A 15,453-nucleotide genomic window follows, 5' to 3' on the forward strand; every position below is an offset into this window, starting at 1 on the left:
AAGCATCTTGGTTTTTAAGAACAAGTCTTTTATTTTTAACTTTGTTAGAGTCACAGTATGGAGTTCCAGAAATCAAGGTAGAGACTCCACAATTTTTATCTTAAAATCCTTTTTCTTTAGCATTCTTGTAGTGTAAAATCAGAAATTTTGGATAACAGATTTTTGTGAAATGGATTGCCATTCCTCTATTGTCTTTCTTAATAAAATTCCTCATAATGCTCTGTCACAATTTCATGACAACTCTGCTTTGAAGAGTTTCTTGCAGTAATACTCTAGTAGATGACAGCTATGTTCTAAAGACATAATAGAATTTTTAATGTTTATGCTTTTAATCAGAGGCTAATAAAGGGCATATCACTAACCTCCACTGGTTAAAATAAATAGGATACATTGGTATGTTTATTACTCCATGACCACAGCCAATTACTTTTTTAAGTGATTGGCTGAGAAAGTGGACCAGAATCTTGTTGAGTGGTTTTTTTTTGTTGTCTGTTTGTTTGTTTTTGAGACAGGATCTTACTGTGTCACCCAGGCTGAAGTGTAGTGGCAGAATCACGGTTCACTGCAGACTTGACCTCCCAGGGTCAAGCAATCCTCCCACCTCAGCCTCCTGAGTAGCTGGACCATAGGCATGTGCCACCATGCCTGGCTAATTTTTAAATTATTATTATTTTTTGTAAAGACAGGGTCTCCCTATGTTGCCCAGGCTTGTCTTGAACTCCTAGATTCAAGGGATCTTCCCACCTTGGCCTCACAAAGTGCTGGGATTACAGGCGTAAGCCACTGAGTCTGGCCATTGAGTGTTCTTTTCAAAAGAAATACATAACTTCAGAAGTGCAACCTGGCACAACATTGTATACTGATTGGGCATGTATTTCTTGGTAGAAATTGACGATGAAAAAGATTGTATGAACCAGAGAATATGACGTTGGAAGTTAATTTGTTCATCTTTACTCTGCTGTGCACAGAGGAGAAATATTAGCATATACTTCTTCGATTCACATAAACCCCAAATAGGTTTTTGTACATAGAAAAAGAATCTTTAAAAATTAACACACCTTTATGCTGACATTCAGAATTTAGAGGATTTATAAGAAGTTCCATGGGCGAGTTTAATGTGGGAGGGTAGCTTTGACCATAAATTATAGTAAAAGATTTTTTAGACCTTTTAAATGTATTATTCCTTTATATAATAGACTTAAGACTGATAGGAGGCAAAGGACAAATAAGCAAGATATGACATATCTGTGAATATTTCAGAATTGGACTCTCAAAAGTATTTAATAATAATAGTAATACTTCCTAATGCTAGCTATGATTTTGTGCTCACATAATTTAAGTGTTTTCTACATTATTTCAATCCCTTATGAGATAGGGTTATTTTATACACATGAGAAAACATAGAGGCTAAATATCTTGACTGTCATCACACTTAAGTGATAATAGTTGGATTTTATTCACTAGTTTGTTTCTCTCCTTTCATTTCTTTCCAGTAAATGAGATTTTATGATGGCAGTGGAATGTGTAGAGGTGGTCTGAGTACAGGGGTAGCAGCATGTAACATGAAAGACTGGGCTGGTAACTGATGTGAAAATGTGTAAAAACCAGCAAAAGTTGAACTGCTGTTTGTTCTTCTATAGCAGTTCCCTGCCTTTGACCTGTAGCAGCAACAGACTCATCCGGGGACTTGTTAGATGCAAATTCTTGGATCCATTCACCCAGACTTACTGAATCACGGACTCAGGAGTGGGCCCAACCATCTGTTTTAACAAGTCCTCTAGGTGATACTGATGAGTATAAAGTTTGAGAACCAAGTTTCAGTCTAAAGCAGTACAGAATCAGGAGTTTTGATTAACATTACGCTTTTTTGTTCTTCTGTGTACTTTATCATATTGCAAAGTGTTTATCAAAACTTCCACCTGAGTGCTCTTAACAACAAAAGAGTGAAAGTTTACACCCAAGAGGACCTGGGAAGAGCACTAACCAGAAATACAGAAGTCTCCTGTTCTATTTTATTGATTTTAATTTTGCCCTCTATTCCATAACAGGTACATGTACGTGTTTCTTTTAGTATGAAATGCATGTGTGCCCTAGAGAAATCATTGAATAAAGTTGAGACTCCAGAAGAATGCACTATGTTGTCAAGTAGTCGAAAGTATACCTTCAGACCTCAGTGTTGGAAGCTTAACCTCCGTCATTTTGTAAGAATTATTATCAGTACTTTTTTTTCTTTTTCTTTTTCTTTTTTTTTTTTGAGACGGAGTCTCACTCTGTTGCCCAGGCTGGAGTGCAATGGCGCGATCTCGGCTCTACCTTCTGGGTTCAAGCGATTCTCCTGCCTTAGTCCCCCGAGGAGGTGGAATTACAGGTGACCGCCACCACGCCCGGCTAATTTTTTGTATCTTTAGTAGAGATGGGGTTTCACCATGTTGACCAGGCTGGTCTCGAACTCCTCACCTCGTGATCTGCCCCCCTCAGCCTCCCAAAGTGCTGGGATTACAGGCATGAGCCACTGCACCCGGCCAGTACTTCTTTAAAAACAAGGGCAATACAAAGTGTGAATGAAAAATATAAATGTCAGTTTGACAACCCACATATAAAAGTCACTCATTCTTTTATATTCATGCCTCATGGTTTTCCTTGTTTTTCAAAATAAAAATATAAAAACCTAAGCGTTAACACAAGGAGGTTATTAGAGAAAATTCAAACGTGAATATAATGATTTAGTCTAATAGACACTGAGGTGGACTCTACTTTGGCTTGAAAATTTTGGTTTAAAAGAGTTTTAATAAAATACTTAGTTTCTTCAGGTAGCTGAAAGTGGAGAAAGTGGACATTAGGTTTTTTTAATATTTGAGGAGATGTGAGGGGGATATAAATCTCAGTGTATATAAAAGAAGATAATTTTATTTTGTGGTTTTCATCACAGCCTGTACTTTATGATGCTGCTGAATAAATATGTAATTCAAGTAGGTTTGAGAAAGTAAAAGCAAGAAAGTAAAGCGTTAACACTCTAGATTTAGAAAAGAATAGAAATAATCAACAATTATTTAATGAATATATTACTACAGTCAAAGGGAACAACATTGGTCTTAGGTGGAAATCAACTTTTCATTTTTATTGATATTGAAATAGAGCAGTACCTATTTCCTTAAAACCTCTGTATTGAATTTCTACATTAACCTACACATGTTTTGCAAAGAAAAAAAATGAATTATGTGTTGTGTAGGCAAATACAAATATGCAGAAATACTTAATGGCTCCTGCTTTCCGCAGCATAATGGCATCCACTAACTTTGATTTCTATTCGCTGTCATTCTGCATGTATCTTGGTTTCAACCTCTTTCCCTTGCAGTACTGCCCCACTCCCCGAACCAAAATTTTCAGTTCTCTGAGTTCACATTACCTAGAGAGAATCTGATTTTTTGCCTGTTTCTTTTTAAGTTCATTGCCGTTGTTCTTTTAGGAAATCTTTCAAAGTAGACCATCTTTTAGGCTATTGAGTCAGAATCCAGCCAGCTGTGAAAGATAGCCGACGTGAAACGTAGAGGCATAGGTAGGAACCCCTTTGAAGAAGGATGACTGTCAGCCATTCTGAAGCTTCTCCAATGTAGTATGTATAACATTTTAAACATTCTTACACATCCCTGGTATTTTTTTTAGTATATCTGCCTGAAGCATGATAACTTTATGTCTTTAAAATTAGATAGCGAGGGCTACCACTCTTCGGTTAAAAAAGTAAATTAACTGAAAAGCAAAAGATTTTTAGAAGAAATTCTTTTTTACTTTATCCAGAGACTGACAGTGACTGAAAGCTGAGGAATATATTAGCTTTGTTTTATCTTTATATGTTTTTGAGTAAAAAATGGTTCCAAAGAGTATGATTCCATAATTTTTCTGTAATTATTTACCCTCTACTATTCCAAGAATACTTGAAGCTATTGATTGTAGTCAAAATTTTGAAAGATTGGTATCATATAGGCAAAACATAAAAGAAACACAGCAATTCATCAATGTTGCCATTGCCTGAAGAATAGCAATAACAAAACAAGTAAAATAAACAAGTTTTATTTATGAATGAGTGCAAATCAGACCATTCCTAAATTTCTTGTTTTAGTAGTCAATGAAATCACCTTACTGTTGGGAACTAGGCATAGTTCAGTGAAAAGGATAATGAACATCTGTCTTTAATATGAGTTAGTAGCATATTAATTTAAGATTTGAAATCTAGACCAGGCCTGGTGGTTCTCACCTATAATCCTAGCACTTTGGGAGGCCACAATGGAAGGATCACTTGAGACTAGAAGTTCGACACCAGCCAGGGCAGCATAGTGAAACTCTGTCTATAAAAAAATTAAAAATTGCCTGGACGTGGTGGCTCATGCCTGTAATCCCAACACTTTGGGAGACTGAGGCGGGCGGATCACGAGGTCAAGAGTTCAAGACCAGCCTGGCCAACATGGCGAAACCCCATCTCTACTAAAATTACAAAAATTCTCTGGGTGTAGTGACACTCGCCTATAGTCCCAACTACTCGGGAGGCTGAGGCAGGAGAATCGTTTGAACCGGGAGACAGAGGTTGCAGTGAGCCAAGACTGCGCCATTGTACTCCAGCCTGGATGACAGAGCAAAGCTCCGTGCTCCGTCTCAAAAATAAATAAATAAGTAAAATTATCTAGGCCTGGTGGTACACGCCTGTAATTCCAGCTACTCAGGAGGCTGAGGTCAGGGAGGATCCCTTAAGCTCAGGAGTTCAAAGCTATAGTGAGCCATTATCATGCCATTGCATTCCAGCCTGAGTGATAGGGTAAGACCTTGTCTCAAGGAAAAAAAGATTTAAAATCTATGAAGGATCTCAAGTAACAATTAACTGAAGAGGTCAATAAGAAGATTGGTGTGTCCTCTCCTATAGATGGTCATTGAATTCATGAACATGTATAGGATAATTCATTTTCTTAGCATGAGTAGTAGGATACTTAATACTACTGAGTTTGATAACATCAGTGATAAACTCAAAGCTTAGTTGTTGAGATAGGAAATAATCTCAATCAGAAGTTTACATTACAGGGGATTTTTCAGTGATAGAGTAATAAGTAAGAAAGAGATGATAGGAGTTAAATCCTTTATTTAGGGAGAGAGGAATACCTCTGTGATTTACAGCTATCTTAGGCGGAAAAGAAGTTGTCTCAGAGGTGACAGCTGACAGAATAACCTATATGGTATGCTCTAAGAATTTGAAAATGAAGGGAAAGAGAAGGAGGATTGCTTATGAGGGTACCTGTGGAACAAAGTAAGGGGTAGACCGCCTTGTAGAGTGAAAAGATAGTGATTTTTTTAGTAGGACAAATTATAGATGGATAAATTGGTTCTTTGTTAACTAACTTTATTAACCAGAACATCCTTATGGTGAGTTGTGATGTCCAAAAAGATAATTCAGTTATTGATTATTGGAGAAATTTCACCAGTTACATATTTCCTTATGTTTTGTAGTGGTCCATCATGAGACACTGTAAAAGAAAAAAAAAAGTTTTTCTAATCATGACTGTGGTGGTATCATGGGGAGTTAATACATAAGAGAATGGCATGCCATAAAGATAAGGAAAACATGAATTTGAAATTTAAGAAATCTTAACATTTGATTGTTTAGACCTGTAAATGTGTGGGTATAGCAGCAGATATGAATGAGCCATAAAATGGATTTTAATAAAGGATGGGAGTGAAGATAAGAAGAGGATGATTCCACCACATCTTATCAATCAAAAAGGACATATTATTTTTTAACGGTTCACTGAAACCTTTATATATATAGGCTATATATAAATATATGTTTATATGTATTTAATAACATATATTACATATATAAAAACAAACATATATATATTTATATGTATATAGCCTATATATATATATATACGCTTTTTTAGAAAACAGTGAAAAATTAGACATTATGATGGCTTATAACTCTAGTACTTTAATTATCAGGTTCGTATTACATTGCCATTGTTTCCATCATCACACATAATGCTTCCAAAGCACATCCAGTTATTACGAGAAGATAGTGATAAATTAGTTGTGACATAAGTTAATTAAAAATCCCTTTGGTTTATGGCAGAGACTGTCAGCAAACAAAAATATGACCCCAGTCAGTTTTGTGTATTTTATGAAGCATTTAGTAGGGCTGTAACAGGGTACTTTTGAACAGAAATGTACTCCTCAAATATTCAGCCACCTTTTCAAGGTGACTTTTAAATACCACATATTAAAAGTAGGTATTTATTTTATTAGGGGAGGTGATTTATGTAAATTGTGAATTGTTAGATTTTTAATTAATATGTCTCTTATTTTCAGAGTTTATGCGAATTCCATGTGTGGATGCTGGATTGATTTCACCACTGGTGCAGCTGCTAAATAGCAAAGACCAGGAAGTGCTGCTTCAAACGGGCAGGGCTCTAGGAAACATATGTTACGATAGCCGTAAGTGTTGACATCTCAATAATACACATACATTTTTAAGAATTATGATATTCAGACTAATCTGCTTTGGTGTTAGCAGTGACTTTTCTAGGCTGAAACACTAACATGGGCCAGCGTGATTTAGCACTGCTTATTTAGCAGAATTTATGGAGATTCGGGTCATTGTATTCTTATCTAAGAAATCACAGGAAATAAAATGTTTTCCTCTATTATCACAAATGATATTTTCAGAGGAAATGAAGTCAGTTTCTAAGAAATTGGGGCTTTAAGTTTAGAAAAAATACATATGTGCATCTTCTCAATTAGGTTTCATTGAAGTATTATCTCTGAATGGGAATGCTTATGGACACAATTTTTTAAAGTTTCTACGTCTGTCCAAATACATTTTTAATTACTTGCAATTCAGTAAAACCAATCATAAAAACCATTCTCTTCTCAAAAGCTAGATTGGCCCATTGCATTCACATTGACTCCATTCCTATTTGTCATTATATCATTGTCATCCTCACCACCTTCTATAATATACTGTTCTACTAGGCAAAAAGAAAGCAAGAACTGGGGTATGGGTATATTGTAACAGCGTTACAATTTCTACTTCCCCTTTCTACATATAAACAAAATACAGAAAAAAAATTTAAGTATATTTAGCTTAACTAGGCTTATTCTGATTTTCCTTAGAGTTCTATTTGCTGAGCCAAAACACATATTTTATCATTCACCTGTAAAGCCTCCTAGGAATTTAGTTTTATTTCTATAACTAGGATAACTTTTAATGCTTATTTTTCCCATTGAGTGTTTAACTCAAATGAGTTTTGTTATAAACACACAAGATATGGCCCTTTTATAATAGGCAGTTCTTCAAAAAGTGATTTATGCATATGAGCCAGAAAGAAAGGACATAAATATATTCATTTATGATATAAGAAAGAAGTAGGAAAAAAGATTGAAACTACAGTTATAACTTATATATAACAGTAGTGGTAAAGCTAGCCTCATTTATTCTCCTTTTCTTACTTTTTCTGAAATAGAAGTTACAATAGCCATAAGTATTGAAATATCAGTAATTAATCTGAGGACATAGATGTCTTAATATGAATTTTAACTTCAGTTTTCAGTCCCCAATATAGCCTGCAAATCTACCTATCTACTCCTTCATTCCAGTTCTTTTTATCGTAGGGTATTAGCTTTATTTACAAAATTCTGTTGCTTTATGTTTATAATTTTGTGTTTTCTTATTTAGGATTTTTATTAAGCACCATAGTTTATAATACCAACTTTCAAGATTGAATCATTTATTATATATTTATATGATTAATGTTAGCAATATATATTAGACTTCAGCTGAGTAGTAGTCAAAGATTAGTTACATGTACTTGGAGAGTATTGATTATTACTGTTTTTATTGTTACTTTTCCGTGTTTGTTACTAGAATTTAAGGGTACCAAAAGTATTCTTTAAACTTTGTTCATTTTAGTTATTCTTGAATTATACATTGTTTGAACATAGAGAATATTACCTGTTTTGAGAACTTTTGTCCTGGCGTTTTTCCTATTAATAAAATAGGAGAAATACACACAGTGATATTTTGTTTCATATTGCTTTGGTTTTTAATGGGCATAGAGTAATTTTATTTCCTGTGTATTCTAAAGAACCTTGACCTTGGCCGGGCGCGGTGGCTCAAGCCTGTAATCCCAGCACTTTGGGAGGCCGAGACGGGCGGATCACAAGGTCAGGAGATCGAGACCATCCTGGCTAACACGGTGAAACCCCGTCTCTACTAAAAATACAAAAACTAGCCGGGCGAGGTGGCGGGCGCCTGTAGTCCCAGCTACTCGGGAGGCTGAGGCAGGAGAATGGCATAAACCCGGGAGGCGGAGCTTGCAGTGAGCTGAGATCTGGCCACTGCACTCCAGTCCCGGCGACAGAGCGAGACTCCGCCTCAAAAAAAAAAAAAAAAAAAAAGAACCTTGAAGTTAGGGTAATAAATGTCTAGTTAAGATTATTCTTTTGATGAAACTGAAGTCCATTATTATAGTATTTATTATATCTATTTACTATCTTACAGGTTATACAATATAAAGTTCTATGGATATCCTTTAAGTTATGAAGTTAATTTTTTTCTTATTATAAATATTTATGACCAACTTATCCTCATTTAGTTCAATGGAAGTCATAGCTAAATGATTAATTAAGCATAGTAAATAAGGCCATATTTTTTACTTTTAAACTTTAGGAAATGAAGTTTGAAGTCTTAAAAGTGAATGAGTGTAAGAAGTGATTCATTACTTACTATAAGTCAGGTGATGAAAATGTATTGTGCCATGCTTTCATATGCATATAATTTCCATAGACTGCATGCTTTCTTACCCTTTTATTCAAAATTAAATCCTGTGAACTTCTTAGTGATTTCTCTAGAATGATTGCAGGACAATTACATTGTTTATACTTGAATTACAAGAATAATATAAAACCCTGTAAACGTGATGGTATGTGGTTGATTTGGGAAAATACTTGAAATGCATTTCCCAATTTATTTTGTGACAACCGGATATTTTTCCTTTTTAAACAAGTTTTTAGTGGCTTTTATTTTAATTCATCAACCTTCTTCACTCTCGGGAATGTAATGCTTCGTTTTTAAAAGGAGTATAGAAAACTACATGATAGCCTTGTGATCAATACAAATAATTTTTTTCTTTCAAATAAAGTATGTTTTAAAGAGTTCATATATTTGTGTTTTATCAGACTTACCTATGGGGCTAATCAGTTGATTTCCATTTTATTAATGTACTCCAGATGAATAACTTTTTTAACGTAGGTTTATTCAGTATGATCGTAGGCTTACAGTAGATAGTAAAGTTGATGTAAATAGAAAGTGGTATAAAGAATTCACTGTTGGATCACGTGGCCTTTTGGCTAAGATCAAGAGTAGAATTCACTATTGGAGATAAAAATTTGAGAAATTCATACATGTTCTATAGATTTTTACTTTGACACATGAAAAGTAAAGCATTTGCTAGCATATTTCAGTTAGCATAGTGTATTTGAAAGGAAGTGAGCTCCAACTGTAGAAAGAATTACCATAAAATCCGTGGAAATCTTTGGAGAAAAACTAGGTCAGATTTCAGTTTTACCAGCCTTGACAGTGCCCATTTTAGAAACTTTTCCTAATGAAAGAAAACGGCCTTATGTAATCCTAACATGAGGTAACAAACTGGCGTACTGCTAAATGGGACGGAGTAAAGTTTTGTTGCTGATGAACTTTTTGAATCCCAGTCTCCCTCTTGCATATAGAGATGAAAGAATCACTGGCTGGGAACATTTTTCATTTAAAATACTTGATCTTTTTTCTTCCAGAGAGCTGCAAGGCACTTCATTTATGAATTTCTCTTTCGAAGTATCCAAGCAGACTTCTGATATAAGCAATACTTTAAAATTCTTCTGCCCTTTAACTTTGCCAAAATAACTCTTTTTATGAGAATTTTGACATCTTTCAGATCAGACAAGAAAGGAAAGTTGTATTTCAATTTGGAAAGAAATAATCAAAATTGTGCGTTTGATGGAATATACCAGGGAATGTGGTTTTAAAGCGCAGTAGTATCATATTTCAGAAATGCATGCCTTTGGCCTATTTACACTTCCATTTCAAAGGTGTTGTAAAAAAGAGGATTATGTTCTTATATAGCTGTCTTTGTGGCATTCCTCATTTCATTGATTTGTTTATGTAACTGTGCACATTTTAAATTGCTGATATACTTAAATGGCCTTATAGTTTTAAAAAGCTTTATGTTAAATTCCCATCCTGTATTTATAATTCCTGGGGATAAATTGGTGATTTGAGACTAGTGTTCTGTTTGTGGATATTACTGCTTGAGGTAAGGAAATAATTGTTACTTGATCTACTAGTTAAAAGATATTAGTAGAGGCTAGAAGAAAATGATTACATGAAGTTAAATATTTATGGCTTTTTATACATGTAGGAAGAATAATGTACAAATCAAATAAAGATGTTTTAAAATTAAACAAATATACCTCTTCATAGAAATAAAGTGAATGCTTACTGTGTAACTGGTACTATTATTGGAAAGATATGCACACTTAAGCTTATATGATATGCTTTCATACATGAGATTAAAAAGTTGTATTCTTCCTCACTGATGAGTAAATAAATATTAAAATGAGGTGGTAATCAGGCTTGCCAGAGCCAGTGTTTATGATGTGAAATATTGTTTATTCATTGGCATCAAGTATATATGGGAAGGAGGCTGAAACATATGCATGTATCCATTTGTATATTGGTGATTCTTGTGCAACACTATTTTAATATAAAGGCTTTATATATAAAAATTCTTTATATAAAAATAGTGTAGAAGGAATCATAGTTCTTACTGCAAATGCTGAAAAATAGTTACCAATAATTCTACAATATTTTATCATATAAGTTGGTCAGAAAAGTATATATTAATATAATACAGACATACTTTGAAATCGCCAAAGTAATCAAAGTATATTTGCAACAGTTATATTCAAAACAGAACTATTTATATCCATCATTTAAAATAAATGCTTATTTCAGTGATAGCAATTAGGTTATTTGATGAGTTATATTAGTTACGTTATTAAAGTCTCATGTCTTTGTATTTACTCTATTTTCTGTGTTACTCAGTTTTAGAATAAAATAGAATTATCAGTCAATAAGTAGCATAAAAATAAGATTCTTCAGTTTTCATCAATCTGTTGTATTTTATGAGTTTTATTATTTAAGTACATCATGTATATAAGAATAAACAACAATATGTTACTGCTACTTTTAAAGATAGTAGTTATGACTGTTATCACATGAAAGCATTCCACTATAAAGACATTCTAAATATAGATTGAAGTAGATGTTGTTTTGTAACACTGTCGTAAGCTCTAAAAACAAGCATATGCCATTAAAGAGCTTTTTAAATGGTAGAGAAAATAAAATGAACAAAGGAACACAACTTGAGGACAATTACAGAGCACACATTATATATATTTTTTATCAGAATGAAAATAAATAAGAATATTGACTGTAGCTGTTTTTTAAAGAAATTAACCAAATAGTGCATTGCTTAGAAAAGAATTCATTTACAAATTAATATAATTATAAATGTATAAAATTTTAATATAACCCCTAGAAAGTGGATATTGCAAATGAATGTGATTTGCAGCTCTACCATTCACTAAACTGTCATTTAATTTTTCTGATTTTAGTTTCCTTATTAGTAAAGTAAGTTTGTTTGGATTAAGTATGTTTATATAAAAAGTGTGTGACTCAATGTAATACATACAGCAACATAGAAAAGATATTTACATAAAGATATTAAAGCCAGAAGCCGTATAAAGAGAGGCAAAGATAAATCTGGTGGAAAGCAAGGATATTATGCTTAACTGTGTATAAGCACTGATTTCACTTGAGCTTCTTGGCAGCCTATGTGAAAAAAAAAACTTGATATACCTTGTAATTTTTATTTTATTATAGAAAGGAATATTTTAGTTCTTTAATCAAAAAACTTTTGAGACAACATAGTAGGAAGGTGTCATTAATACCCCAGATGATTCTGTGCACATACCTAGTTACAATATGTAAGGATATTTACTGGCATTACAGTGTCCCTAGTGACTGTGCTACAAAAGTAGCCCAGATGTTTTCCATGTGATTGTTTCTTATACGAATCTTCAACAGAATCCGGGAAATAATACTGAGAACTTTACAGAAGGTTGTTATATTTGGTTAGTATATTCCAAGTGTGTTGTTTTTTGGTGGCTAAACTTGCTTAAAGGATTCGGTTGAAAAATTTGAAAAAGTTTTGACTTGAAATATTTCCTAGTTCATTTTAAAACCAGAATACAATTCTGGTTTCCATTCATTGTACTTTGTCCTTTTCTCTATGTTGTGTGATGTATCAAGTTGTATTTCTTGAGACGAAAAACCATGTTTATCTTTGATTTTTGAGCCCAGTATCAGTTTGATGGAAACCTGACTAGCATGAAAGTGAGTATTTTAAAATACCACTTTAGTTGTGGTACACAAATCTGTACATATGTTAGAATTGCTTAGAACCATGCATGGCTATACACGTACACTAATGCATGTAAAAACTGATGAAATATGAATAAGGTCCAACATTGTACCAATGTCAGTGTCCTGGTTGTGCTATTGCTTAGTAGAATTATGCAGTGTTACCATTGGAAGAAGCTGGATAAAAGATACATGAAACCTTTTGTGCCTTTTTTTTTAAATAACTTCTTGTGAGCCTCTAATTACTTCTAAATAAAAAGTTTTAAAACCTCACCTATCCAGAAAGCATATATATTCTCTTCTCTATGGGAAATGACCGTGTTGTTTCAGCAGTACATGAGGTAAGAGGTGAGGGCAGCAGGTATATATACACATACACACAAAAATTTAAAGCGTAGCTCACAGCAATAATTTTAATGAGTTTGTGCAATTAATGTGAAAGACAAAATTGCCTGTAATTTTTTCTCCCTCCAAATTGGACTTTTATGGAAAAAAAATCAACGAAAACCTAACAGCCCTAAAATAAGATTTAGGGAGTGAGAATTCATATTTTTTGGGTTAGGACCCAGGAACAAAAGCAGAGTAAATTTCTTAGAAGGGGAATAACTGATAGGGAAATAATATAGACCAAAAAAGTGAAATTATGAACTCAAGTAAACAAGTTGGTGTTAAAATGAGAAAGGACATTTCTGCCATAGAGAAAAAAAGATAAATGAAAGTATAAAAAAAACCTTAATTAGTAAAGAGGGTACTCAAAGGTGTTTCTGGGTATAGTTCTGTCTTCCCAGTAAGGTAGACGTCAAGGTCATCTGTTAATAAAAGTCAACACCAAAATGATGGTAGGAAGTGTGTGGTTTTGGGGGAAAGTTCAGAATTGGGGCTGTGGAACATGTAAATCATGAAGATATGATTTTTTTAAATAGCCAAATAGTAATACAGGTGTGCTATGGTAGAGATCTTGATTGTGCATCCATTAATGTATAGTGTGCACTTAAAATGTCTGTAGGCTAAGGAATTATTTTGACTTTGATATGTGGACAGGAAGGAGCCTCTGAAAGTAACTTGAAGAAATTGATATTTTCAGTTTTGTAGCATCATATAGTCTAGTTGGAATGGACAGAGATGTGAGGCAGAGATTTCAGGAAGCCGTTATAGGAGGCCAGGTGTGGTGTGGTAAATAGTGACTGCGGCAGAGAGAACGGAATTATAATGTGAAGTGAGAGACAGTACTCAGATAGTTTATTATCAGTTTGGCTGATTCTTGCATAGCACTGTACCAGGTTTAAGCAATGTTAAGTACTCTATCTCTTCAGATAGTTTACACTTTGAGAAACTATGATCTTTCCATTTTTGTACTTGGTATTAAATTTAAATTCCTCTTTTATTAAATGATATTCAGAAATGCAAGATTCTATAAAGTTTACCTTAAAAATTGTAGGACAAAGAACAGATATTACTGCTTTTTTTCCCATGCTTGATTACTTTCCAACTACTATTTTATAAAAAGCTAATGTCTTAGGGAAGACATGAAATAGTAATTTCTGAGTGATTGTTCTTAATTTTATAGATACGAAAGTAGAAGCAACCTGTGAGAGAGTATTGCATATAGCAAAAATATTAGATGATTTTTCTTGGGTTCAGTAAGAAGTCATATATGATTGCCTTCCCCTGCCCCACCTCACCCCCATTCTCTGAGTCAGAAGGCTGAATGGCTTCAGAATTTTCCTTTCCTCATTAACAGGACTTAGGTAGGGTGGGAAAAGTCTAATTATAGAGGCCTATTTGGGGGTTTAAAAACATTTTTGGTCTAGATCTGTTTTTTCTCCTTACCTTTACCACTCTCATTTCACCTGTTAAAGTCAAAGTTTAGATATGTGAAACGTAAGATTTCCAGTTTGCTTGTTGAAACCCTATCGGTGCCGGGCACGGTGGCTCACGCCTGTAATCTCAGCACTTTGGGAGGCCGAGGCGGGCGGATCACGAGATCAGGAGATCGAGACCATCCTGGCAAACACGGTGAAACCCCATCACTATTAAAAATACAAAAAAAAAAAAAAAAGAAACCCTATCAACACATATTATACACTGCTCTTTTTAATAGGGTTTTGTTTAAATTTTTTAAATTTTCTTATTTGTAACCAAGTTGAAGTACTGAGAACTTTCTCAACTTTTGATCAGCGTTTTCCTTGCTACAAGTAGGGTTCATTTTACTTGGTGGTGAGGAAATATGAAAAATAAATGCTAGTAAAAGTGAATAATACAGGGCCAGGCATAGTGGCTCGCACTTGTAATCCCATCTTGGGAGGCCAAGGCAGGTGGATCACTTGAGGTCAGGAGTTCAAGACCAGTCTGGTCAACATGGTGAAACCCCATCTCTATTTAAAAAGAAAAAACTTGGCCGGGCGCGGTGGCTCAAGCCTGTAATCCCAGCACTTTGGGAGGCCGAGACGGGCAGATCACGAGGTCAGGAGATCGAGACCATCCTGGCTAACGCTGTGAAACCCCGTCTCTACTAAAAAATACAAAAAACTAGCCGGGCGAGGTGGTGGGCGCTTATAGTCCCAGCTACTCGGGAGGCTGAGGCAGGAGAATGGCGTGAACCCGGGAGGCGGAGCTTGCAGTGAGCTGAGATCCGGCCACTGCACTCCAGCCCCGGCGACAGAGTGAGACTCCGTCTCAAAAAAAAAAAAGAAAAAAGAAAAAACTAGCCAGCCATGATGGCATATGCCTATAATTCCAGCTTTGGGAGGCTGGGGCATGAGAATTGCTTGAACCCAGGAGGCAGTGATTTGAGATCACAGCATTGTACTCCAGCCTAGGTGACGGAGTAAGACTGTCTCAAAAAAACAAAAAGTGAATAATTTACATTTTTCCTGCTGAGTAAAATGTTTTCACCCTTTGAGGAACTATGCTGTCGTCAGTTCAGATTAAATTCT

General features: G+C 34.5%; 1 protein-coding gene across 9 annotated transcripts in view; it reads left to right on the forward strand.

Moving 5' to 3' along the window:
* The window catches only part of RAP1GDS1 (Rap1 GTPase-GDP dissociation stimulator 1), a 172,901-nt gene that overhangs the window by 71,617 nt on the left and 85,831 nt on the right, over window positions 1-15,453 (forward strand). For all 9 annotated transcript variants that reach the window (XR_004438055.1, XM_033214859.1, XM_033214863.1 and 6 more), the window contains one exon: window positions 6,349-6,474. Coding sequence is in view for 8 of the 9 variants with exons in the window: in XM_033214859.1 (XP_033070750.1) it covers window positions 6,349-6,474 (126 nt within the window). In the remaining variant the exon portion in view is untranslated. The remainder of the gene's footprint in view (window positions 1-6,348; window positions 6,475-15,453) is intronic.

Source organism: Trachypithecus francoisi, unplaced genomic scaffold, assembly GCF_009764315.1.
Source record: "Trachypithecus francoisi isolate TF-2019V2 unplaced genomic scaffold, Tfra_2.0 Lachesis_group1, whole genome shotgun sequence".
Classification (NCBI taxonomy): Eukaryota; Metazoa; Chordata; class Mammalia; order Primates; family Cercopithecidae; genus Trachypithecus; species Trachypithecus francoisi.